At 43.3% G+C, this 25,302-nt stretch overlaps 1 protein-coding gene across 1 annotated transcript in view; it reads left to right on the top strand.

Annotated features, from left to right (window-relative positions):
* Nucleotides 1-25,302, top strand: part of NID1 (nidogen 1) — an 80,032-nt gene that overhangs the window by 32,232 nt on the left and 22,498 nt on the right. The window contains exons 11-12 of the mRNA XM_045010103.1: nt 7,895-8,038; nt 8,860-8,982. Coding sequence (XP_044866038.1) covers nt 7,895-8,038; nt 8,860-8,982 — 267 coding nt within the window. The remainder of the gene's footprint in view (nt 1-7,894; nt 8,039-8,859; nt 8,983-25,302) is intronic.

Below are 25,302 nucleotides of genomic sequence, written 5' to 3'. Positions count from 1 at the left end.
GTTTCAGATTTTCTTAAATCATGTACTAGCAGGTTTTGGGAAATGTGACTGTTACATAGAGCACAGATGTGGAGTCAGGTTTTGTGAGTTCAGTTTCTGATTCTGCCACTGACTTGCTGTTACTTTGCGCAAGTCACTTAAAGGTGACCTTCAAAGAATTTTTATAACATTAGGTGTGTGTCCTGTTTTCATAGTTTAAAGAGCCTTTTAGTACCCACTGTGGCAAGGCACCTTCTCAGTCTCCCCAGCCTCTGCTGCTTTTAGCCCTGGTGAGACAGGCTTGGGTAACGCAGTCCCCCTTAGGACACAGGGGAAGTCTGCTCCCCGTCTCTCCACCAGTCCTTTTTAAAGTATTTTTACTCCCTTGTGGGAGAGAGTACTGCCTCTCCTCCTGGTGAAGCTCGCTGTCTTGCTGCTCCAGCACTCCTGGCAGCAGGGCTCCTTCTCTCTCTGCTCTCTCCCCTCCTTCCTCCCAGGGAGGGGTTTAAAAAGGTCTCAGGCAGCCCCAAGTTGGAATCAGCTGATCCTAATTACCCTCAGGTAGTTCCCCCTCAGCTGATTCTAATTTGCTACCTTGGTAACCCTTTCTCAGCTGAACCTGATTGCCCTGTAGTTGCCTCTCAGTTGATAAGGAGGAGGGCCTTTTAACCCTCTGGGACTGGCTCCTACCACTCCCTTGCAGCTGTCTGTCCTGAGTTTATCACACCACTGATTTTTCCTTGTGAAGGTACACTGTAATCAAGCCACCTCTCAATCATCTTTTTGATAAGCTAAACAGATTGAGCTCTCTAAGTCACTAGAAGGCATTTTCTCTGGCCCTTGAGTAATTTTTGTCTCTTTCCTACAACCTTTCCAATTTTTAAACATACTCTTTAAAATATGGAGAGCAGAACTGTATGCAGTATACCAGTATCAAACTCACCAATGCTGTATACAAAAATAAAATCACCTTCTGACTTCCCTGTTTATACATCCAAGGATTGCATTAGACTTCAAAAAAGCAGAGTTTAACAACTCAGAACTAGTAGGAAAGGTCCCATGGAAAGAAAATCTAAACGAAAAGGGAATTCAGGAGAGCAGGCAGTTTCTCAAGAAGACGGTATTAAAGGGGCAACTGCAAACTATCCCAATGCAGAGAAAAAATAATAAATAAAAAAGAGGCCATTATGGATGCATTAGGATCCCTTGAATGACCTGAAAGTCAAAGAGAATCCTACAAAAAAAAAATGGAAACATGGACAAATTGTGAAGGATGAGTACAAAAGAATAGCATAAGCATGTAGGGACAAACTCTGAAAGACTAAGACACTAAATGAATTACACCTAGCAAAGGACATAAAAGGCGATAAAAAGAGGCTTATCGAGCCATATACTGGTCTAGTGGAGGTGGGGGAAGCCATCAAAATGATTTAGTAAAGCTGTTAATGTCCCAAATGACATTCTCCTAAGCAAATGAGGGAAAAGGAGTCTAAATGAGATTACTATAAAATGGGTGTACACGGCGGCGTATTATTGCCTAGGAAGACAAGGCCTAGGCCTAGGGCGGCAAATTTATAATAGCAGCATTTTTGTAATTGCGGCATCAGTGACGCCATGATTGTACCAATCATTGCACGTATTGAAACCACCAATGATGGCGTGATGCCATTTAGTAAACATACTCGCGAGAATCCTAAACGTTAATAATGTGACCGAAGGAAGAAATTAAGCGGTTCTCAGTTAAAAAAAAAAATGCTATACAAAAGAAAGGGAAAATGAAATGATAGCAAAAATGCTCAAAATAGATTCCCTTGTTGTATCAGTTAGTGCTGATAGTGAGACAGAAAAAATAGTTGAAAGTAGTAGTGAAGTAAAAAGTGAAAATATTGGTGTTTAATAAGTTCATATGGGGCTGGGGGCAGCAATTATTTCAGGGCCTAGGGGCGGCAAAGTCATTAATCCGCCACTGGGTGCACAACTATTCTCAGAATGGTTGTCAGTGTTTCACTGTCACTCTAGAAGGACATATCCAGTAGTGGGGTCTTGCATCCAGTACTAGTCAATATTTTCATTAATTATTTGGATAATGGATTAGAGAATGTGCTTATAAAATGTGCAGGTGACACCAAACTGGGAGGGGTTGCAAGCACTTTGGAGGACAGGCTCAGAAATCAAAACAATCTTGACAAATTGGAGAATTGGTCTGAAATCAACAAGATGGATTTTTCTTTACTGAATGTCAAAACTACACTTGCCAAGGAAAAATCAAATGCAGAAAATGGGGGATAGCTATGTAGACAGTGCAGTAGAAAAGGATCTGGAGGATGTAGTGAATCACAGACTGAATATGAGTAAGGCCTTTTGTTTTCAATTTTTATTTTTTAAATTTTCCAGGTTTTATCAGGTTTTATTAAAAAAAAAAATTAAAAACAGAGGAGAAAATGTATAAAAAACTAAAATGAAGGGCAGGGGGAGGTGAGGAACGGAAGAGTGCCTGGTTGGGAGTGTCCTCTGTGTGTCCATGTTAAATGTAATCTGTTCATGATCACTGGTCCCTAGCAACCACCAACTACAGTCCAATGAATAATTCATCTTTATCCATCATGATGAGGTCCAAAACAGAGCTACCACATGTTGGATGCAGTATCTTTTTATGTTAGAAAATTATCATCTATGACTTTTAGAAAGACTGATGCTTTACTAGTACAATTCTCAGCTAAGTTTTCTTGAAGGCTGAATATAAATCTAAACAAATGTGATTTTTAAAATTGGCTGTCTTCAGATCTCAGCTCTTTCATACTTGCCTGTTACTTTCAGCTGTGGATTCCAAATGTAATTGGCATTCATAGTTGTAAAGAGGGAAAAATTAAAATGAACAGTTACTAACATGCCATCTGATTTCACAATGTCTTCAAATTTAAGGCAGGTCAGTCTTAACTCCAGTTTTAAACTGTCCCATTGTGTTGCTCCCACTTCTGAGCATATGCTGACAAACTTTCTGCTTGCTGTTTCTGAGAGCTGGACTGCATTGTTGGGGTCCTGAAGTGAGCTGGCTGCAGTAGGGTTACCCAAACAGGAGGGGCCAGGGGGCCATGGTCCCTCCCACTTTTTACCTGCCGTAAGGGTGAGTGACGGGGTGCAGGGGGGTGGAGAGGAGCAAGCAGGGGGCTGGGTCGGGTCGGAGAGGGAGTAGAGGCAGCACCAGAGTGGGGCCTCAGGGGAAGGGATGGTGCAAGGCAGTTGTTATGCTGTACAAAGCACATGGGATCTTTTATAGCGGAGAAGGCAAAAACGCCACATTTATTGAGAATACAGCAGTTAGCATATGCTTTACACACACACACTCACTCACTCACACTCTCTCTCTCTCTCTCCCCCCCCCCCTCCCCCCCCCGGCCAGTTGATGTTTATAGTTACCAGTTCAGAGTCCGGATCAATCTAGTGGCCGGCCAGATTGGTCGCAGAGGGGAGCCGGGCTCTGTCGGTCGCGATTCAATGCTGCTGGAGTGTGGCAAGACTAACCCAAAGCCCCATGGCAGAGCACCCTGTTCTTAGTCTTTTTTCTCTGTTGACGTCTATGGATTTTGCTGTGTCAGTTTCTGACTAGTTACTTCTTAATTGGTGTATCTTTTGATGTAAACATTCCAATACACCTCCAAGAGGGTCATCCTGTCCATTGTTCCAATTTAATCAATTGTCCTTAGGGGTGCCAGCAACCTCAGGGTCGTCAATCTGCCCTTCATTATGGATGCACGTTGCTGATTCTCTGATGTCCTTTAAGTCGCTTCACTCCTTCTTCCTTGACCATCTGGCTATAACGATGGCCTTCACACCTTATCTTTTCCTGATGCATACATTCCTCATTCACACGAACAGTCTTTTACAGTTAAAGGTATACAGCAGTTTTTATGTTGACTAAGAAAAGGCATTGTAAATTAAGCCTTCCTAAATCTTATAATCAAAACAATTTACTTCAACTTTCCTCTAATCTCCTTAACATAGACACAATACAAGATCCTGTCTCTTACTTTCTAAACCTTAAAACAAAGAAATGTTTATTTAACTAGAGTGTCTAATTTGTAATATATATAGGAAACCATAGTAGACATTATAACTTATCCTAAAACAAAAGGGTGACCATAATCAGTCATAAGGATTGTTCTGGGCTGTCATTCCTTTCTGCTATTCAAAACGGGTGGCTGGCAGGATGAAATCAAATCATACATTAATTCTCATAGTACAATTATAAAATCCTGCTCCTACACAGGGCTCGGGGAAAAGGGGCGGCACGGTGGTGAGGCCTCGGGAAGAGGCGATGTGAGGGTAGGGGCTCCAGGAGAAGGAGCGGCACGGGAGGATGGGGCCATGGTTTGGGCACCGTCAGCCCCCCAACTCTTATGGACCTTCTGCTGCTCCTGGGTTGCAGTCCATGTGGAGAGCATGGAATAGGGAGTCCATATTCTTTGAGTAGGACCCAAATACCAATGTTCAAGAGGCCCACCTTCTACCCTTGTATTATGCCATTTATGAAACTACATTTCAACACTGTTGGAAATTCCTTCTGACTTGAGACTAGAAAGACAATTCTTCCACACCTTTTCTCCCAAAAAGGGATCAACAAGTGGAAAGAGGGAGAATTCAGTTTTTTTGCTCTCTTATATTTTAGTCCAGATAAAGGTCTGTCTTCAGCTTGGTGTCATTCTATGTAACTCTCAGATTTATCATTTGGGTAATGTAATGTGCTGTTTAGAACCAGTACCTACTAATGCTGTTGTGGACCAGTGCTGTGTGTAGGTTGGGAATCTTGGAGTTCCTACTGGAACTTGCTAAAAAGGAATTGTAACTGCAGAGCATTGGAGGGAGGGAAACCGTGCTAAATCCCTGCTTAAAAAGAAATCTAAGCCTCTAGGGTTTTGAGGAAATTTTATTGTTAGCTGTGTAATGTCAGGTGGCCTGTGAAAGCTTTAAATAAGTAACTTTATTGGCTCTGCTAAGTAACTTTTTATTAAATATTTCCTTTCTTACATATTTGGTTGTTTCAACATCTGCTTGGTGGAAACCTGAATTTAAGAATAACATAGTCAGGGGTTTTCCTACCGTGGGCAAGTACAGGCTCACAGAATTTTTTTTCCCTTACTCCCTCTCAGGCTTTTGCATTTACAGAAGTTCAATTTTTATCATAGCTAGCTAAGTCTGAGGATGCTTGTACAGAATGCGTATTTAACGTGGATTTCTTTGTGCGCAGATTAATTTCCCATGTGGAATTTTCATTCTGTTTAATATTATATAGATTCTTTAAGGGGTTGGATGCCTTGCCCTGGAGAAATTTTAAAACCCCAAGAGTTTAAAAATCAAAAGACACACTGGGAAAAAAAAATCATGCAACTTGTATAATAATTTATGACACTCTTTTTGGACAGTCTTGTGTTCGCACCTCCTTTTTGTGTGTGCCCCCTTCAGTTTGAAAAGTCACCTGAAAGACAAGGTAGGGTCAGGCAGTGGAAGATTTAATATTGGCACTTAATCTTTGTGGCACTTTTGGTGATAAGCTCTGGCCAAATTCATCCCTGACATAATTCCATTGATCCCCAGTTTGTCTCTTTCTTTCTAGCAGAGGCATTGCAAAGATACACTCTGCAGTGTATAGGGCTGGAAGGAAAATGGAGAGTACTTCGTTGATGAAAACAAATCCAGTGGCTCTCTTCTTCCCTTCTCCTTTCCCAGGGATGGGGAGTCAGCACTCTGCAAATCTAAGCACCAGAGCGGGTGTTTGTTGCCTTCTTTTGTGCTTCTTCAACTTGCTCTCTCAAGGCAGTGCTCTTACTCAGCTTTTGCTCTTTCGTAGTGCTTGTATTAAGTGCAAGTGGCATGAAACTCCCAAAATCTTGTGACCAATTAGCATGTCAAGGTTACTGGATTCAGAGTAGCAGCCGGGTTAGTCTGTATCTGCAAAAAACAGGAGTACTTGTGGCACCTTAGAGACTAACAAATTTATTTGAGCATAAGCTTTCGTGAGCTACAGCCCACTTCTTCGGATGCATAGAATGGAACATATATTGAGGAGATGTATATATACACATACAGAGAGCATGAAAAGGTGGGAGTTGTCTTACCAACTCTGAGAGGCCAATTAAGTAAGAGAAAAAAACTTTTGAAGTGACAATCAAGATAGCCCAGTACAGACAGTTTGATAAGAAGTGTGAGAATACTTGCAAGGGGAGATACAAACATTGAATCTAATGGCTCAAAGAAAAGGAGTACCTGTGGCACCTTAGAGACTAACAAATTTATTTATTTATCTAAGGTGCCACAAGTACTCCTGTTCTTTTTGCGGATACAGACTAACGTGGCTGCTACTCTGAAACCTGAAATGGCTCAGCCATTCCCAGTCCCTATTTAAGCCTAAGTTGATTGTATCTAGTTTGCATATCAATTCCAGCTCAGCAGCTTCTCGTTGGAGTCTGTTACTGCAAGGTTACTGGAGTTGTCTCCATTTTTACTGAATATTTAGGTTAGTTGCTGCATAATATGTTTTTCCATTGATAACAGGGCTGCCAGTGGGGGGGGAGGGGAGAGTGGGGCAATTTGCCGTAGGCCCCGGGCCCTGCAGGGGCCCCCCACAAGAATATAGTATTGCAACTTTTTTTATGGAAGGGGCCCCCAAAATTGCTTTGCCCCAGGCCCCCTGAATCCTCTGGGCAGCCCTGATTGACGATGAAGCTGTTAATATGGTGTTGGGCATAGGCTGTTGATCAGAAGCTGTTGATTCCATCAGAGGTGGAGAAAAGGGTTGTAAATGGGTGCTGTGCTCAGATTGTGGGCTGCAGGTTAGGAGGGTTTTTGGATATACAGCCCAGAGTATAAAACCGGTGTGTGTGTGTGTGTGTGGCTCTATGCTAAAATTTACTTTCATAGAGCAACAAATCTAAATGATCCCAACTTTGTCAGTGGTTTTCTACCAGGGCTTTCCATGTGGAAAAGAAGAGATAGTGACAATCATCATAGATCTTGCTGTGACAGCAGTGTTTGCTGGTAGCACTGTAATCTACATGTCTGTACTGCTGAGAGAGAAGTAATTCAGACCTTGCTCTCCGGTCATCCTGTCCCTCCTAGAAAAGAGCCCATGAAGGGGTAGCTCTCGGTGAGCACTCATGCACCAGCTGTGGCTGCACATGTTGCAGATTCAAATATTTCTGGGGACAAGGGGATTTCAAAATTGATTTTAATTCTTTTTTGCCTCTTCCCCTTCTCTTAGACACAACAAGTAGGAGTGGGAAGTTCTGGAGAGTGATAAAAGTAGTGTTGGGCATGGAATAGCTGTTGTTACTGTAGGAAATGTGATAGCAAACACAGCTGTAAGAAGATTATGTTATAGCTGCTGCAGTTAGCCAAAACTTCTCTCCATTAATCTACAAATGTATTTGGCGCCTACTGAGTCACAGCTCCCATCTGCTGCCAAGTGACAACAATCCTGGGACAGTTTAGTGGGATACTGAATTATTCCCAGTGTGTTTGACTGATAGTTCAGCCAACATGTTGATAGGCCTATACAAGGTTATTTTCCTGACATTTTTGTCGACCACTACTTGATTAATTACAAAAAGGAAACATCTTTTGGATGCTAGGATTTGTGTGTGTGGTGACTTCTCTGTTGCATAGAACAATACATTTTTGGCCCAAACCTGCAAGGTGCTAAGTAGACTGAAGCCCTTCATTTGTCAAATGGCCTTGTCCTGCAAGGTACATAGTGTAAGTAAGTACAGACTGATAAATAAAACAAAGGTTCCTTTGTAACTTATACCTTTGAAAAATTGCTTTTCTTTCTCTGAAATGGATCTCTAGCTGCAGATTAAGTAGAGGGGAAATTAAATGTGTAAAATCTCATTTTTAATTTTGTGTTTATCTAAACTTACAGCTGTTGAACGTGTTATAAACCATTGTGCAATGGGCACACACAACTGTGATATTCCTCAGCGTGCCCAGTGTGTGAATGTTGATGGCTCTTCTTACATCTGCACATGTCTAGATGGCTTCTCTGGAGATGGACGCTCCTGTGTAGGTGTGTAACGCCATTTATTTATTTAGAACAGTTTTGCTGATCATTATATATGCTAGTGAGCCAGCTGATACCTGCCTTGGTTTGATTTTTAAATCACTTATTTCCGATTTTCAAATAGAAAGTGTCTTGGTTGATAGGTCTCCTGACAGACATAAATTCAACCCTTATGTTTCCCCCCTCATTTGTAACCCAGGTTGATAAGTTGATAAGTAGCCTGGCTCTGATGGGAGAATTGCAATAATCTTAAACAGTTCTTAGTTATGGTCACCTAAACAAAACAGGTCAGATCCTCAGTTGGTGTAAATCAATGTAGAGCAATGCCTGTTTATATCAGTTGAGGATGTGGCCCACCATGCCCGGCACACTGAATTTGTAATAGTAACAGCTTTTTTTCACATTACTTGGACTACAGGGCAGTGGTGGCTTCCCATAACTGTACCTGGAACCTTTGCCAGCCAAACCATTTTATAGGGTCCACCAATCTATAGATCTGTTGCTTTTTAATAATGTGGGTAGGTATCTGTTAGTAAACTGTCAACAATGCTTTTTCTTAGAATTTTCTGTATAAATTTTGCATGCTTTACCACTAGAAAGCAAATCCTAACCTAGATATGGGGGTAAAACTTTCAAAAGCAACAAAGTGGCATAGGAGCTGAAGTTCCATTGAAAGTCAGTGGAATTTAGGATCCTAGGTGTTAGTCACTTTGAAAAATGAGACCTCCACTCCTAAGCTACTTTGGCACCTTAAAACGAACAACTTAACTGTGATCTATAAGGTGTATATCATGAGAAATTATCTGGTCTGATCTTCTATTTTACAGATGTAGATGAATGTCGTCAGAGCCGCTGTCATCCAGATGCTTTCTGCTACAACACTCCTGGGTCTTTCAGTTGCCACTGTAAGGCAGGTTATCGTGGGGATGGTTTCCAGTGTGTGTTAGGAGGTAAAGTTTTACAGTTCTTCAATTTGGGACCAGAAATAAAGCTCAGGAATCAGAGGACAAATGTTTAACCTATTTCGTCGCTAGAACAAAAAAAATATTAGTAGCCTTATTTTTTTAATGTAATATTTAATTGATCAGTGGCTAGTGTCCAAGCATTCTGAGACTCCTAAGTGTATTTAGGGCCAGATTTTCTAAAGGTCAAATAAATAGGGCTGTATGTAGTGGGTTGATACCACAATTGTGTATACACAAGGCCAATTAGGCATTTAACTGGCTATTTGCTCATACAAACCTAGCAATGGTGTTCAAATTCAGCATGCTATTGCATTCACACTTTAGTGTGCCATCCTTGTCTCCTATGGTATTGAAAATCAAGCCCTACTGTTAATATGATTCAGTAGTGTCTTCACTTTTTCAAAGGAGCCCATCTCCATATTTTTCTGGGTTCCCCCTCTCCCCATCTCCTCATTGGTTGCATACTTAAAATTATGACCTTCCAGATAGGTCTTATAGGCTCTTGGTGTCTGGTCCCTCGTCCCTGTTTTCACTTGATTTAAAGTAGATATCTGTGGGAGTATTCGTTGTATTATCATTCAACTGATGCAGTGTGTTATGAAGGGGAAGGAGGAACACATGTTCACTGCAGTAAACAGGGCAAGATCTAGTGATTCTAGTCCCTATTTAGGGCTAGTCTACACTTACCTGCCGGGTCGACGCGGTGAGTCGACTTCTCGGAGTTCGAACTATCGCGTCTAAAAAGTTCGAACTCCCCACGCGCTCCGGTCGACTCCGGAACTCCACCACCGCGAACGGCGGTGGCGGAATCGACTTTGGAGCCGCGGAGTTTGACCCCGCCGCGTCTGGACGGGTAAGTCATCGAACTAGGGTACTTCTTGCGTACCCTAGTTCGACACCCCCCCCCCTTAGTGTAGACCAGGCCTTAGGGAAGTCAGTGTCTTAACATAACAATGGGTATAACCTGTTCTGAAAAGGGATCTATCTGTCTGAACAAAACAAACCTACTCTTTTTTTGTTAGGGTAATAGCTCTCTAGCCATTCTATTTTTCTTTAAAGTTATTTAACCAGATGTTTCAGCTACTAGAATTATTCCTGTCCTTATGAGGCGTTTATGTGTAATTTGCAATACTTGTTTTCTTTCACATATGTCAAAATAATACAGCTAATGAGGAAAAAAGAATTATTCCTGCCCAATGCCCTATGGGTATTAACAACTTTTATTCAGATGGGACAAGCTGTCCAGTAGGTATATTAACATGTTGCACTGTTACTGCATGGCTCTCAGGTTTCCTAAGTGGAGGAAACAGGCATTTTGGTTTCAGATTTGTTACTGTAACTGGTATCGCATTAATTCTATAAATAATTTGTCACTTTTCATTTAAATTACATTACACACCTTTCCAGACATTTTACGATAAAAATGCTGCATATGGAGAGTAGTTACTAGAAAACGGCAGTTCCGATCAAATAAAAACTGACCCAAACACGAACCCGAAATTTGCCAAACTTTTCTTGAGATTTGAAATTGTAGACAACTTTTTTTTACCCCATCTGTCTCTTCACATTCCAAACAGAAGTGTTGAAATAACTATGAGAACCATTCTTCCTGTTCTTGGATTTAGAATTCGAGCTTGTGTAAATCCTTGCAGCTCCACTGGCTTTGTTTAGGCTACACCAGTTTATACTACTGGACAATCTGGCCCAAAATGTTCAACTTGACAGACCCAAGAGTTTCAGATGAACATACTTGGGTAGTTAATCTAATCTCTAAGCCATTTGAAGCTTGTCTCTTATTAGTACTACTTATGAAACGTTTTTGAAAGAATGGTTCTTTCTATTTATACATTTCTGTAGTACAGCACAAAGCAAAATGTCAAAATATTTATGCAATTGACAGAATATGATTTTTTTAGAGCCCTCAGCTTTTCAAAGTTTGCCCAAATGTGTACTTACATGACATACTATATTATGGCTGAAACTTAATTTTTAGGGGGTCTTCCCCCTATATTTCCTAGTTGCCTTAAAAGTCAAAACTTTAGAACTGAGTGCTTAATGTCTCATCACTAAGGCAAAAGAGGCATTTGCAGCACGCTAGTAAAAAGCTGTTGTGTGGTAGTGATATTTTATGTTTGTGGATCATATTTATCTAACTCTTCCTTAATAGCACATATGGTATGTCAAATCGTCCAATATTTGTAGACTTTTCTGTACTAACTAGACTCACTGGAGCAGATTGAAGCCAGATTTGCAGCATTCATTCTGAAGCTCTAGCTTTTGTCACCTTTTAAGCCAATGTTTCAGTATTCTTTTAACTTAGTTTTCATGCATGAATATCTATGTGTATAGATGGAAAGTTATATAGTGTTTCTTGCCTCATTAAGTATTTCTCAAACTAACCTGAAGATGAGAACTGAGTTCTTGCCAGAGAAGGAACTTTTAGGTAATTTGAAACCAAATTGAAATTTAAAGATTCTAAATTTTTCCGTGAGTCACAGATGTAGAAATATTGCTTTGACATCTGTTGCATCCCCTTTGTTACAGCAGAACCAATGGTTTAGTGTACTGAAGCTGGCAATTTGATGTTATGCAGAAAGCCTAGTTTTAAGAATATATTGAATTTCATCTGAATATTATATATATATATATATATATATATATATATATATAAAATGACGTGTTTTCACTGTTCAAAGTATATTATTTACTGCATAAAACAAACGTATACTAAACCTTTACGTTTAAATTAATTATGGTTAATACAAAGTGACTTTTAGTGTATAGTAGTAGCTTCATAATATTTTTACTGCTATGTAGGATTTCTACTGTATTTCTTTATGGAATTTGCCTAAATGCTTTTAAAAATCTGGTCCCAAGTGCCTACTACTCCAGCTGCACCTTAAATCTGCTGAGTTTAATACTCTATTTGTTTGGCTGGTCACCATAATTTTTTTTGAGTCCTGTACCTTACTTGACCTTCCACTTTCAAGGTAAAATATCTTGCTGTGTATGGATCTATCCTAAAACAGTGTTAGTGATAATATAATAGCTGGTAGGGTTTTTAGTATCCAGTGTTTTTAGGGCTGAGAATTTACTAAAGTTCATTAAACTTCTTATGTGTCTGTTTTTTTCTTTTCTTATGACTTCTGCTATGTATTAGGGACATACCTAAACCATCAGCATCAAATTGGTTTAGTGCATAAAGTTTGATTACAAAAACTGCTTGGTAGGTAAGAAGCTTATCCTTTGCTGGTGAATTAAGTCTGATTGGAATACAGTAGAACTCTACTACTTCTCACTTCACTAAGCTGCAACGCTGGTAATTCTCACAAAAAACTTGTGGTTACTCCACTCTTCAACAGAGGGGTAGTAGCAGATGCTGTAGAGAGGCTTCATATCGCTAAAACTTAATTACTTTTACAAATATACTATGATATGTTTAATAGTTATGAAGTTTTATCAATAATTAAAACCAAAATATACTTGTTAAAAGTGGCTCAAGTACATGTTCAGATTTATTTTTATAACTGTGCTTTTGTTCACTTCATTGGCTGACTTTTAATATGTGGTGCTCCACAGTGCATCTCAAATTTACTATCTATCCAGGCTTTTTCCCTCCTACTTCTTCCATATCAAGGTGAGATCTCATTGACTAAACTAACTCACTAATACACCTCTACCCCGATATAACGCTGTCCTTGGGAGCCAAAAAAGTCGTACCATGTTATAGGTCAAACCGCATTATATCGAACTTGCTTTGATACATCGGAGTGCGCAGACCCCCTTCTCCCCCCCATTCCCCCCCCCGAGCACTGCTTTACCGCGTTATATCGGGTCGCGTTATATCGGGGTAGAGATGTATCTCTCCAGATAGCTATCAGCTTGGAGATTTTCATTCAACTAATTGCTCAGTCCTTGCTACATATAGTCTTCCCAGCAGCTTATACAACTGGCTGCTTATGATTTTTTTTATCACAAAAAAGTGAGTCTAGCTACTGCTGAAATGGGCCTCTTGAAACAATTAAACTGACAAGTAGAGATGGGCCCAAGCCACAAAGTTTGGACTTAGAGCTGAACTTTTCTAATAAGCATCAAGATTTCAGTTTTAAGAACGGTAGAGTCAGAACTAAGCATCTGTTGAATCTAATAGACAAAATGTTGCTTTATGCAGCCTTTATTCTCCTTGATACAAAATTAATCTTGAATACTGGGTTCCATACTATGAGTAACAATCTGTTTTATGCATTTTTTTTTTTTTTTTTTTTTTAACCAGTACATGGTAAATCTTCTCTCAGAAGTAGTTGTTGGAAATGGTCTGGAATTTCACATTCATTCCAAACTTAGCCACCTTGTTAATGAAAGAGTTGCTGTGAGCAGTGACATTCCAGCAGCTATTAAGACTGTCTGAACTTCATTATTTCCTCACGCTTCATTTTTTCAGTTCAAAAAGAAACAGATGTCTGAGCCCTCCCACGCCTGCAAACCCCAGAGGCTATGTTTATTAAACAGGAAAAAAAAAAAGATTCTTGGGTTGAGACCTATGGCCACTAATCATATTTTTACTTCAAGGTCCCAGAGACACAGACAAGGTTTTCCTCTCAAGGCCAAAAGAGTAATGTGTATAATCTCTTTGGGTATGTCTACACTACAGGATTATTCCGATTTTACATAAACCAGTTTTGTAAAACAGATTGTATAAAGTCGAGTGCAAGCGACCACACAAAGCACATTAATTCGGCAGTGTGCGTCCATGTACCGAGGCTAGCATCGATTTCCGGAGCGTTGCACTGTGGGTAGCCAGGGGTGAGCTGCAGACGGTTCGCAAGGGTTTGCGCGAACCGTTTGCTAAAATTAGACACTGGACAGAGAACCCAATGCTAAAGTTCTCTGTCCGGCGTCTAATTTTAGCAAACGGTTGGCGCGAACCGTTGCGAATTCTACCTCCACCTCCTGCCATGAAGCTCCTCCTTGCTTCTCCTCCCCCACGGCTTCCCGCAAATCAGCTGTTCGCGCGGGAAGCCTGGGAGGGCTGAGAAGCAAGCAGGCTTCCCCGGCCCAGGAAGACAACGCTGAGGTAGGAAACTGGGGGCGGGGGGGCATGTGCCCCGGCCGGTCCCTGGCCGCGGCCCGTCCCCGCCTCCCCGGCCGCGACCCTGCCCCTCCCCCCGAACCCCCCCCGGCCCTGCCGTGCCCCCACCTACTGTCCCCCGGTCCCCCCCCCCCCCGCGTTCCCGGCCGCGACCCTGCCCGGCCCCCCCCCCCCGCCCCGGGTCCCCGCCCGACCCTCACCGGCCTCCCTGGCCGCGTCCCCCCCCGCGTTCCCGGCCGCGACCCTGCCCGGCCACCCGCCCCCGCCCCCGGGTCCCCGCCCGACCCTCCCTGGCCGCATCCCCCCCCAGGTCCCCGCCCGCCCCGCCCTGGCCGCGTCCTCCCCCCCCCCCGCGTTCCCGGCCCTGCCCGTCCCCGCCCGACCCTCCCTGGCCGTGTCCCCCCCCCGCGTTCCCGGCCGGGACCCTGCCCGGCCACCCGGCCCGTCCCCGGGTGACCCTCCCTGGCCGCATCCCCACCCCGCGGCCCTGCCCGGCCCCGGCCCCGGGTCCCCCCCGCCCCTCCCTGGCCGCGTCCCCCCCCGCGTTCCTGGCCCCGCATTCCCGGCCCTGTCCGGCCCCCCCCGGGTCCCCGCCCGACCCTCACCGGCTGCGGCACGGCCCCGCATCCCCGAACCCCTCCCCGGCCGCCCGGCTCCGGCCGCACACCCCCCCCCCGGCCCTGCCGTGCCCCCACCTACCGGGATGCTCGGCTCTGGACACGGCCCCCCACCTCCAGCCCGGCCTGGCCCCGTGGCTCCAGCCGCCCCTGCTGTTTTGCCAGGGGGCCGGGCTCCGGCAGCGCGGGTCTGGGCGTGGCGGCGGCCCTGGCTGCCCGGCTCCAGCTCTGGCCGCAGCCCTCCCTGGCTCCACCCGGCTAGCCACCTGGCTCCGGCCGCCGGGCTCCCGCCGCATCCTCCGGCCGCGCGACTCCTGTCCCGGCCCAGCCACGTCCAGGCAGCGCGGTAAGGGGGCAGGGAGGGGGTGTTGGAGAGAGGGTAGGGGAGTTTGGGGGTGGGGGGGTCAGAGGGCAGGGAACAGGGGGATTGAATGGGGGCAAGGGTCCGGGGGAGCAGTCAGGAAAGAGCAGGGTTGGATGAGGTGGTGGGGGCACTCAGGGACAGAGAGAAGGGGTAGTTGTATGGGGTCAGGGTTCTGGGGGGCCATTGAGAATGAGAGGAGGGGTTGGGTGGGGCAGCAAGGGGCAGTCAGGGGACAGGGAAGGGGGGATGGGTCAGGGGTCTCGGACTGTGTGTGTCAAGAAACATGAGGGGTTGGATGGGGCACGACCCGGGGGGGGGAAGGAGGGAACCCGTTGTTAAAAATTTGGCAGCTCATCACTGTGGGTAGCTATCCCATAGTTCCTGCAGTCTCCCCTGCCCATTGGAATTCTGGGTTGAGATCCCAATGCAAAAACAGTGTGTCATCACTCAGTCCTTCCTCCGGGAAAGCAACAGCAGACAATCATTTCGCGCCCTTTTTCCCTGGATTGCCCTGGCAGATGCCATAGCATGGCAATCATGGAGCACATTTTGCCTTTTGTCACTGTCACCGTATGTGTACTGGATGCTGCTGACAGACGCGGTACTGCACTGCTACACTGCAGCATTCATTTGTCTTTGCAAGATAGCAGAGAGGGTTACCAGTCATATTGCACCGTCTGCCATTGTAAATTGGCGATGAGATGACGGTTATCAGTCACTGTACCGTCTGCTGCTATCATGGGTGCTCCTGGCTGGCCTCGCTGAGGTCGGCCGGGGGCGCATAGGCAAAAATGGGAATTACTCCCCGGGTCATTCCCTTCCTATGTTTTGTCTAAAAATAGAGTCAGTCCAGCCTAGAATATGGGGCAAGTGTACTAGAGAACCAGAGAGCAAAGCCGCTCCATGTCAGAGCCCCAGAGATCCCGCAGAAATGATGAGCTGCATGCCATTCTAGGGGTGCCCCTGCAACAACCCCACCCGTTGCTTCCCTCCTCCCCCAACCCTCCTGGGCTACCATGGCAGTGTCCCCCCCATTTGTGTGATGAAGTAATAAAGAATGCAGGAATAAGAAACACAGACTTTTTAGTGAGATAAAATGAGGGGGAGGAAGCCTTCCGCTGCTATGATAGTCCAGGCAGTACAGAATCTTTTCTTTAGACATGAAGGGGGGGGGGTTGATGGAGCTCAGCCCCCAGTTGCTATGATGAGGACAGTTACCAGCCGTTCTGTACCATCTGCTGGGAATGAGCAGGAGTCATTCCTATTTTTACCCAGGCACCCCCGGCCGACCTCACCGAGGCCAGCCAGGAGCACTCACAGGATGATGAGGAGGACGGATACCAGTCCTTTTAAATTAAAAAAAAAATTAAAATTAAAATTAAAAATTAAATTAAAAAATTTTGTACTGTACCGTTTGCCACTGGGGAGGGGAGAGGATGCTGCTGTTTAGCGCTGCAGCACCCCGTCTACCAGCAGCATGCAGTAGACATAGGGTGACATTGAAAAAAGGCGAGAAACGATTTTTTCCCCTTTTCTTTCGGGGGGGGAAGGGTGTAAATTGACGACATACACCCTGAAACACCCAGGAAAATGTTTTTGACCCTTCAGGCATTTGGAGCCCAGCCAAGAATGCAAATGCTTTTCAGAGACTGCGGGGACTGTGGGATAGCTGGAGTCCTCAGTAACCCCTCCCTCCCTCCATGAGCGTCCATTTGATTCTTTGGCTTTCCGTTACACTTCTCACGCAGCACTGTGCTGAGTCCCTGCTGTGGCCTCTGTCTATCATAGCCTGGAGATTTTTTCAAATGCTTTGTCATTTCGTCTTCTGTAACGGAGCTCTGATACAACAGATTTGTCTCCTCATACAGCGATCAGATCCAGTATCTCCCATACGGTCCATGCTGGAGCTCTTTTTGGATTTGGGACTGCATCGCCACCCGTGCTGATCAGAGCTCCACGCTGGGCAAACAGGAAATGAAATTCAAAAGTTCGCGGGGCTTTTCCTGTCTACCTGGCCAGTGCATCTGAGTTCAGATCGCTTTCCAGAGCGGTCACAATGGTGCACTGTGGGATACCGCTCGGAGGCCAATACCGTCGATTTGCGGCCACACTAACCCTAATCCAACATGGCAATACCGATTTCAGCGTTACTCCTCTCGTCGGGGAGGAGTACAGAAATCGGTTTAAAGAGCCCTTTATATCGATATAAAGGGCCTCATTGTGTGGACGGGTGCAGGGTTAAATCGGTTTAACGCTGCTAAATTCGGTTTAAACCCGTAGTGTAGACCAGGCCTTTCATATGAGAAATGCATTGACAGCATTAGTCTGTTTACTGTTTGTAGTATATCACTACAAATACAGAGTATTTGGGATAAATAGGGATGAGATTTTAATGTTGACATTTTTAACCTGTTCTTTGAGACTGTTCAGGACTAGCAATTGAAAATGCCAGTGTAGTTTCTTGTAGTACCCAAAATGAACTGTCCAAACAAGAAACATAAAGTAACTATGAGATTACATAATGACACTAGGCACAGTATGAAAACATTTTCTGTAGTTTCCATTTGAGAATGAAAATGTGATTGAGTTGGTAGATCAGACGTTGAAAATATTTTAGTGGCTTATAAAACTGAATTTGGCATGATTACAAAGCCAGTGCATAATCACTTTTGATGGGTGACTAAGGGGAGGAAGATGTCCCATATACTATGGAACTTGAAATAAATTGAAAATGACATGGATGCTGAAAGTGTGATGGAACAAAAATTAAACAGCTGTTGCTGTAGGAAGGTCATTCTTATACATTCATAAGGCTAGTCTACACTGGGGGGGGGTCGATGTAAGATACGCAACTTCAGCTACGGGAATAGCGTAGCTGAAGTTGACACATCTTATTTCGACTTACCTCCCGTCCTCATGGCGTGGGATCGACGGCCACGGCTCCCCCGTCAACTCCACTTCCACCTCTCGCCCGGTGGAGTTCTGGAGTCGACGGGAGCGCATTCAGGGATTGATTTATCGCATCTAGAGGAGACACGATAAATCAGTCCCCGATAGATCGATCGCTACCCGCTGATCCGGCGGGTAGTGTGGACGTACCCATAGACTTCAAGGCCAGAAGGCATCACTAAGACCATGTGGTCTGACTTTCTTCATAACACCAGCCACCTCACCCAAGAATTTCTGCATCATGCAGTAGTATTTGCATCAAGACCATAACTGCTGTTTGAGCTATAGCATATCTTTTAGACAGACATTCTGTCTTGATTTACAAGACTTCAAGTGATGGAGAATCCACCACAGCCCGAGGTAAGATGTTCCACTGGTTAATTACCCTCACTGTTAAGAATATATGCTTTATTTCTAGTCTGAATTTGTCTAGCTTCAGCTTCCTAACATTGGATCTCATTATGCTATTTTTGCTTGATTAAAGATGCATCTAACATCAGAAATCTCTTTCCCCATGTAGGTACTGGTAGAATCACCATTTAAGCTTCTCTTGGATAAACTAAATAGATAGATCATCTTAGATATCTCTTTGTAACAGATTTTTTTTCAGACCTTAAATTATTCTTGTAGTTCTTTTCTGAGCCTTTTTCCAATTTTTCAACTTCCCTTTTGAAGTGTTGACACCAGAATGGGACAGAGCATTCCAGTATGGTCTCACCAGTGCCATGTGCGAAGGTAATACTGCCTCTGCACTCCATGACATTCCCCTAGTTATACATAAAAGGATCCTATTTACCCTTCTAGCTGCAGCATCACATTGGGAGCTCATGTGCAGTTACTTGTCTACTGTGATTTTTTTTAAGTCCTTTTCAGAGTCACTGTGCTCCAGGAAACAGGCCCTGTAACAAGGTGACCATTTACTGAACGCCCCCTCCTGTGGTGGGGCTGGGTTCTCTTTACAGGTACCCTGCCCCTTTTAGCCCCCTAAGAACTATGCACAGGATTTCACATAAAACAATTGCTGTATTAACACCACCCATACCTGGGGCCAGTTTAATAACAGAAATGGGTCCTAACAGTCCTCCAGGGTCCCAAAATAAAGTCCATCACCACACAACAGTCCATACTTAACTCTCATGTTTGTCTTATAGCTGGAGCTCATCTTCCATCCCAGTCTGTTCTCATCCTTCTTCTTAGCTAGATATCAGCCTTCTGACATGGTCTCTAGGCTCAAACTCCATCGAGGTTTCCTCAGAGCCACTTGCTCCCTCGGCTTCTCTCTAGATCACAGCTCCCTTGGTCTCAGGGTCTTCCCTGCAGGAGCTGTTCACGTTCTACAATCTCCAGAGCCTCCCCACTTCATTCTTTTTCTGTTTGTTTTCCATAGTGAAGCAAACTTGATTGGATAGTTATAGCCGCCACCAGCTACAATTCCTAAATACTTCATGGTTTATGTCCTCACATCCTGCCCTGTATCTTTCAGGTAAAGTATGTTGTAACAAAGCCTTTCTAATACTATCCCTTTTCCTTGATATTTTTACTACAAAATATAATAACTTTTGTTAGCTTAACAAAAATTGAAATTCCTCAATCTTTTTCCCTTTCTTTATCAAAACCCTTACATACCCATAAAAGGTGATCAGTTGTTTCTTCTACCTTACATCACATACATAGTCCATCTTTGTGTTTGTTTATTCAAAAAAGATTTTTGTTTAAACCACAATGGCCAGTTAATACTCTAAACAAAATCACTTCATTTTTCCTATCCGGGCTCGGTATTTCATTATCCTCTACTCAAAAGCACAATTCAAAAAATCATCTTCCTCCTCTTTAAGTGATCCACATTTTTACCACTTCTCTTTTTAAATCATTCTGTATGAGGTGTCATGCTGTCTGCAGGGGCTCACAAGTATGAGTGCCAACCTCGGGGCAGACTGTCCAGGAACTGGGTGCAAACCCCAAATTGTTTGTGTTCTATAATTAGATTTCACCAACCAAGTAACACATGTGAACTCCTAAAGCACTATGACAGCCTTAACATGGAGTCACAGGCAGTCCCATTTGGCTCCCCAGTCTATCTTGTCATCCCAGGCAAGCATGTCTCTGTGATAGATGGTTGCTTTACACCAAAAATCGCAGCAATATTCAGGTTACTCCTAGTCTCAAAAGGACCAGTCACTCACCCCAGGTCATTGTGCGCCTTAGATCTCACACAAAAGACAATGCTTGTAGCCACATCTGTAATAAACTAACAAAAGGTTTATTAATTAGGAAGAAAAAATGAGTTGTTTATAGGGTGACCAGACAGCAAGTGTGAAAAATCGGGATGGGGGTGGGGGGCAATAGGAGCCTATCTAAGAAAAAGCCCCAAATATCGGGACTGTCCTTATAAAATCGGGACATCTGGTCACCCTAGTTGTTCACAAGGTTAAAGCAGGTAAGCATACATGCACAAAGATTAGTCTTAAGTTCAAAAGGTTATAGAAGTTTCTTTAATAAGCAAGCTTTTATGTCTTTTGGGGCTAACCCAAGCCAAGCTGCTTGGGAATCTCTTGCATATGTTTAGATATCTCTGCCCATCAGAGTCCAGATAGAATATAGAGACCTTCTGGTGAGAGATTTTTATCCCCATTTCCCTAGAGCCCAAGCTGATGGGAGAACTCTTCCTGGGTGGGTGAGGGGAGCAATCGACAAAGTCTTTGTTCCACAATGGCCCATTTGGATTCAGCAGTCCTTGCTGATAGGCAGGAGGTAACACCTTCTGTAGGAATCTAGCATTTTGCATTAGATGAAGTTTTTTTCCTGTTTGGTGAGCTAGAGTTTCAGAACAAATATTTAACAGTTATAGCGCAAACACTTAAGCATTACCTTTATAGCATGGGACATATTGTAAGTATTATAAGCAGCACCCTCCAAGCATTCCATACATTCTAACCACTACACACATTCTTATCACTAATATCAATTTTAACTATACGAACCCACAGGTAAGCCAGACTGGCTTCCAACTATGCATTTGTGAGCGTTCAGTAAGGCCTGGGGCCTTGGCAGGTTAATTTTCATCATCGAGTCAGATGCCACCAGCAGAAGGTTGATTTTCTTTTTTGATGGTTCAATTTCTGCAGTTTCCGCATCAGAGTGTTGCTCTTTTAACACTTCTGAAAGCATGCTCCACACCTCGTCCCTCTCAGATTTTGGACGGCACTTCAGATTCTTAACCTTTGGCCAAGTGCTGTAGCTACTTTTAGAAATCTCACATTGGTACCTTCTTTGCGTTTTGTCAGATCTGCAGTGAAAGAGTTCTTAAAATGAACAACATGTGCTCCATCATCATCCAAAACTGCTATAACATGAAATATGTGGCAGAATGCAGATAAAACAGAGTAGGAGGCATACAATTCTCCCCCAAGGAGTTCAGCCACAAATTTAATAAATGCATTATTTTTTTAACGAGCATCGTCTGCATGGAAGCATGTCCTCTGGAATGGTGGCCGAAGCATGAAGGGGCATACGAATGTTTAGCATATCTGGCACGTACATACCTTGCAATGCTGGCTACAAAAGTGCCATGCGAACGCCTGTTCTAACTTTCAGTTGACATTGTAAATAAGAAGCAGGCAGCATTACCGCCCGTACATGTAAACAAACTTGTTTGTCTTAGTGATTGGCTGAACAAGTAGTAGTACTGGGTGGACTTGTAGGCTCTGAAGTTTTACATTGTTTTGTTTTTGAGTGCAGTTATGGAACAAAAAAATTACATTTGTAAGTTACACTTTCACAGTAAATAGATTGCACTATGGTACTTGTATGAGGTGAATTGAAAAATACTATTTTTGTTTGCCATTTTTACAGTGCAAATAGTTGTAATAAAAATAACATAAAATGAGCATTGTCTATTTTGTGTATTGTATTGTAATTGAAATCAATATATTTGAAAACGTTGAAAAAATCCAATAATATTTAATAAATTTCAATTGGAATTCTATTGTTTAACAGTGCGATTAAAACTGTGATCATGATTAATTTATCACGATTAATTTTTTTGAGTTAATCGTGTGACTTAACTGCAATTAATACACAGCCCTACTTACAATTCAAACTACAAAAGAGGGGAAAGAAGTGCACTGTAAAAGCAAAGTGATGAGTGCTTGTAGTTGTAGGATTTCATTTTTTTGGTTGGTGGTGATGGTGAATTTTTATGTGTATGTTGTAATATGAGCTAAAGTAAGCATTATGAGTTGAAGCATGAGAATAAGGGTGAAATACTAGCCAAAATAAATGTGTGTGCTCAGTATAGAATGCATATGCTGATGATGATCTTATTCCTGTTCACAGATTTTTAATAAAAATATTTATCTAAAGTAGGCTGTTTACAAGAATGAAAGAATAGATCTCAAGATAACCTATAGACAGTTGGATGGAACTGAAAGCTTACCCCAAATCCATAAATATAAATATGCACATAGAGCAGGTAGCACAAATGAGTAGGAGGATGATTTTCAAAGGCACCCAACTCTCACTGAAAAGCAGTGGGAATTGGGTGTTTAGTTGTCTTCTGTATCTTTATAAATATAGGCTAAGATTTTAAAAGTTTAAAAAAGCCATGGGCTCCAGAGTCTGGAAACTAGATGTCTGATCCAATAAGCTCTTACTTATGTGAGTAATCCCATTGACTTTATTGGGACTAATTGCATAAATAAACATTTGCAAGATTGATCCCTAGCATTGCAATAGCAAATAAAGCATGGGGAGTTTTTTGTTTGTGTCAGGGAGACTTAACAAAACTGCAGGGTGAACAGCTATGGTTATATAAAAAGTATCTTTACTATAGCTGCCTGTCTATGTGATGAAAGTGAAATTATTTTGCTTGGGATTCTCTTCTATAAATATTTTTGTAAACTCTTATCAGTTGACTATGGCTTCAGTTCATGAGAACTCTGCAGATGTGTTTTGGAAACTTTCATTCTTAACATCTACATTCTTCTTAACTAGCTATCGGAAAGGAATTGTCAAAATTAAGGCCTCAGTCCTTCAATGGGAGCCACATGAGCAGCGCTTTGTGACTGTATGGAGTTTCAGGGTCTGCCCACATGGCTCTGATTGCAATATTCGCCTCAAGCCCTAATCCTGCAAACAGTTATGCGTGTGCTTGCTTAAGTAAAGTTGAACACATGTATAAATATTTGCAGGATTGGGACTTAAATTGGTAGTCATGAGTAACTTGCAACTAACCATTTTGCTGTGGGTTTTGCCATCTCGTTTTTCACTTTCCTATAACTAGCGTGGAAGGTATCCTTGTAACTAAGTTCATATACATATGTTAACTCCAAGATCCTTGTGACATTTCTATTTAGCTGTAGTAAGACTGTGTTTTATGTAACAACCAGATTACAATTGGAGTGCATGCATTCCTTTCTATAATACGTAATTGCTAACTCCTTTTAAAAATGTATTCATTCTCTTGATTTATATTTAGAAATTTAAGTTGTTAATAAAATAACTGCTGGTTTAGTTTTGTTAGCCTCAGTCAATACTGAATTTCTATTACGCTATTTGGTAATTAATTCTTGGGGCAGAGAGGAGCAATGGTCAACCTCTGGGATTCATATTTGTTTTTGGAGGAAGGAGGGGCTGATGCCTTCTCACAAAGATCATTTGGATGGATAATAGTTTCCTTTTAAAACCCTAGAACAGTAGAAAAAAGTGGCTGGTCTCCAGCTGCTGTACACCCTCAGCTTTCACTGGAGAATGCTATACACAGAACATGACCTCTTAAAAAACACAAGCAGTGTGGGCAAACGAGCCAATTACTGCATTCCCTGCTTTTTTATAGTGCATTGCTGGGAAGATGATCATTTCAAACGCACAAAATATTAGCTCTATAGTGTTCCTTAAAAATCTGTGCTCTACCTTGTCTCAGTGTACTTCACCACCCACATTAGAGCCGAGGCCAAATATTTCATTTGTTTAGAGACGCTGAGCTGTTCTCCAGATATTTGCATTTCCCTATTTTAATTTTGTCCAAGTGTCTGAGATGTGTCCCAAACCTGTCCTTGCATAACTGGTTTAAATATTTTTATTTAATTATTTATTTATTAAATCTCAGGTTTGTATCTGTGTGACTGTAAAAACCATACAAATAAGCTGTGTCATCTGCAGAGCCTGCTCTACTGTCATTGTTCCCTACCAGGCTGTTGTATGGTGTAAAACACAAATAAATGGAAGTGGTGATATTAAACCTTATCATCCAACAGTTCATAGTGGTTGTTGCAGGCTGGCTGGAGAACTGGTTCTGCAGGCTGAGGAAGGAGGTAGGGGATGTGCAGTCACAACTGATCTCTCTCTCTCCCTCCCAAAACGCTGCAGGGACCTTCAGAGTAAGATAACACTAATCCAGTCAGTTGTGTCTGGAGACATAAAAAGTCATTTGTCTGTATGTTTTGAGTTTGTTTATGCTGAAAGGCAGGTCGAAGGAAAAGTTGGTGTTCCTCCCATGCTACTATTCCCTGTTTCATGAGGTATATGATTACAGTATACTTTTTCATAAACCGATTTTGTGATGTCTTTTGCAAAACCTGTTCTTCAGAGGACTGTGCCCAACCCTCCTGATCATATAGAATGGTAATGGTTCTGGTTCCTTTGTGACCTCTTTATTAACAGATCTCCACAGGTCGTGGGGCTACTGCATGTCATCAGTTTCTAGACTGGTACAGTAACGCCTCGCTTCATGTTGTAGTTATGTTCCTGAAAAATACAACTTTGAGTGAAACGATGTTAAGCTAATCCAATTTCCCCATAAGAATTAATGTAAATAGGGGGGTTAGGTTCCAGGGCAGCTTCCCCTACTCTGCAAGCACCAGGGGCGGGGGACTCAACCCGCAACCCACCCACTTCACCCCTTCCCCCAAACCCCCACCCTTGACCTGCCTCTTCGCCGCCCCACTTCCTCCCCATGCTGCGTCCTGGCTCCTCCCCCCTTCCTCCTAAATGCCGCAAGCCAGCTGATTGCCACGTTCAGGAGGCAGGGGAGCGAGGGAAGAGGCGCGCCGAGTCCTCCCTCCTGCCCCGGGGCAATCAGTTGGCTTGCCACGTTCGGGAGGCAGGGGAGGGAGGGGGAGCCTGCGTGCTGAGTCCTTGCTCCTTCCCCCCTCTCCAAAACCCCGCAAGCCAGCTGATTGCTGCCCGCTGGAGGCAGAGGAGGGAGGCGCGCTGAGTCCTCGCTCCTCCCACCTCCCTCCTGCCCAGGGCAATCAGCTGGTTTGTGGCATTCAGGAGGGAGGGGGAGC

The sequence above is a fragment of the Mauremys mutica genome, chromosome 3 (assembly GCF_020497125.1).
Source record: "Mauremys mutica isolate MM-2020 ecotype Southern chromosome 3, ASM2049712v1, whole genome shotgun sequence".
NCBI lineage: Eukaryota > Metazoa > Chordata > Testudines > Geoemydidae > Mauremys > Mauremys mutica.
This window is presented reverse-complemented; position numbering and strand designations above follow the sequence as displayed.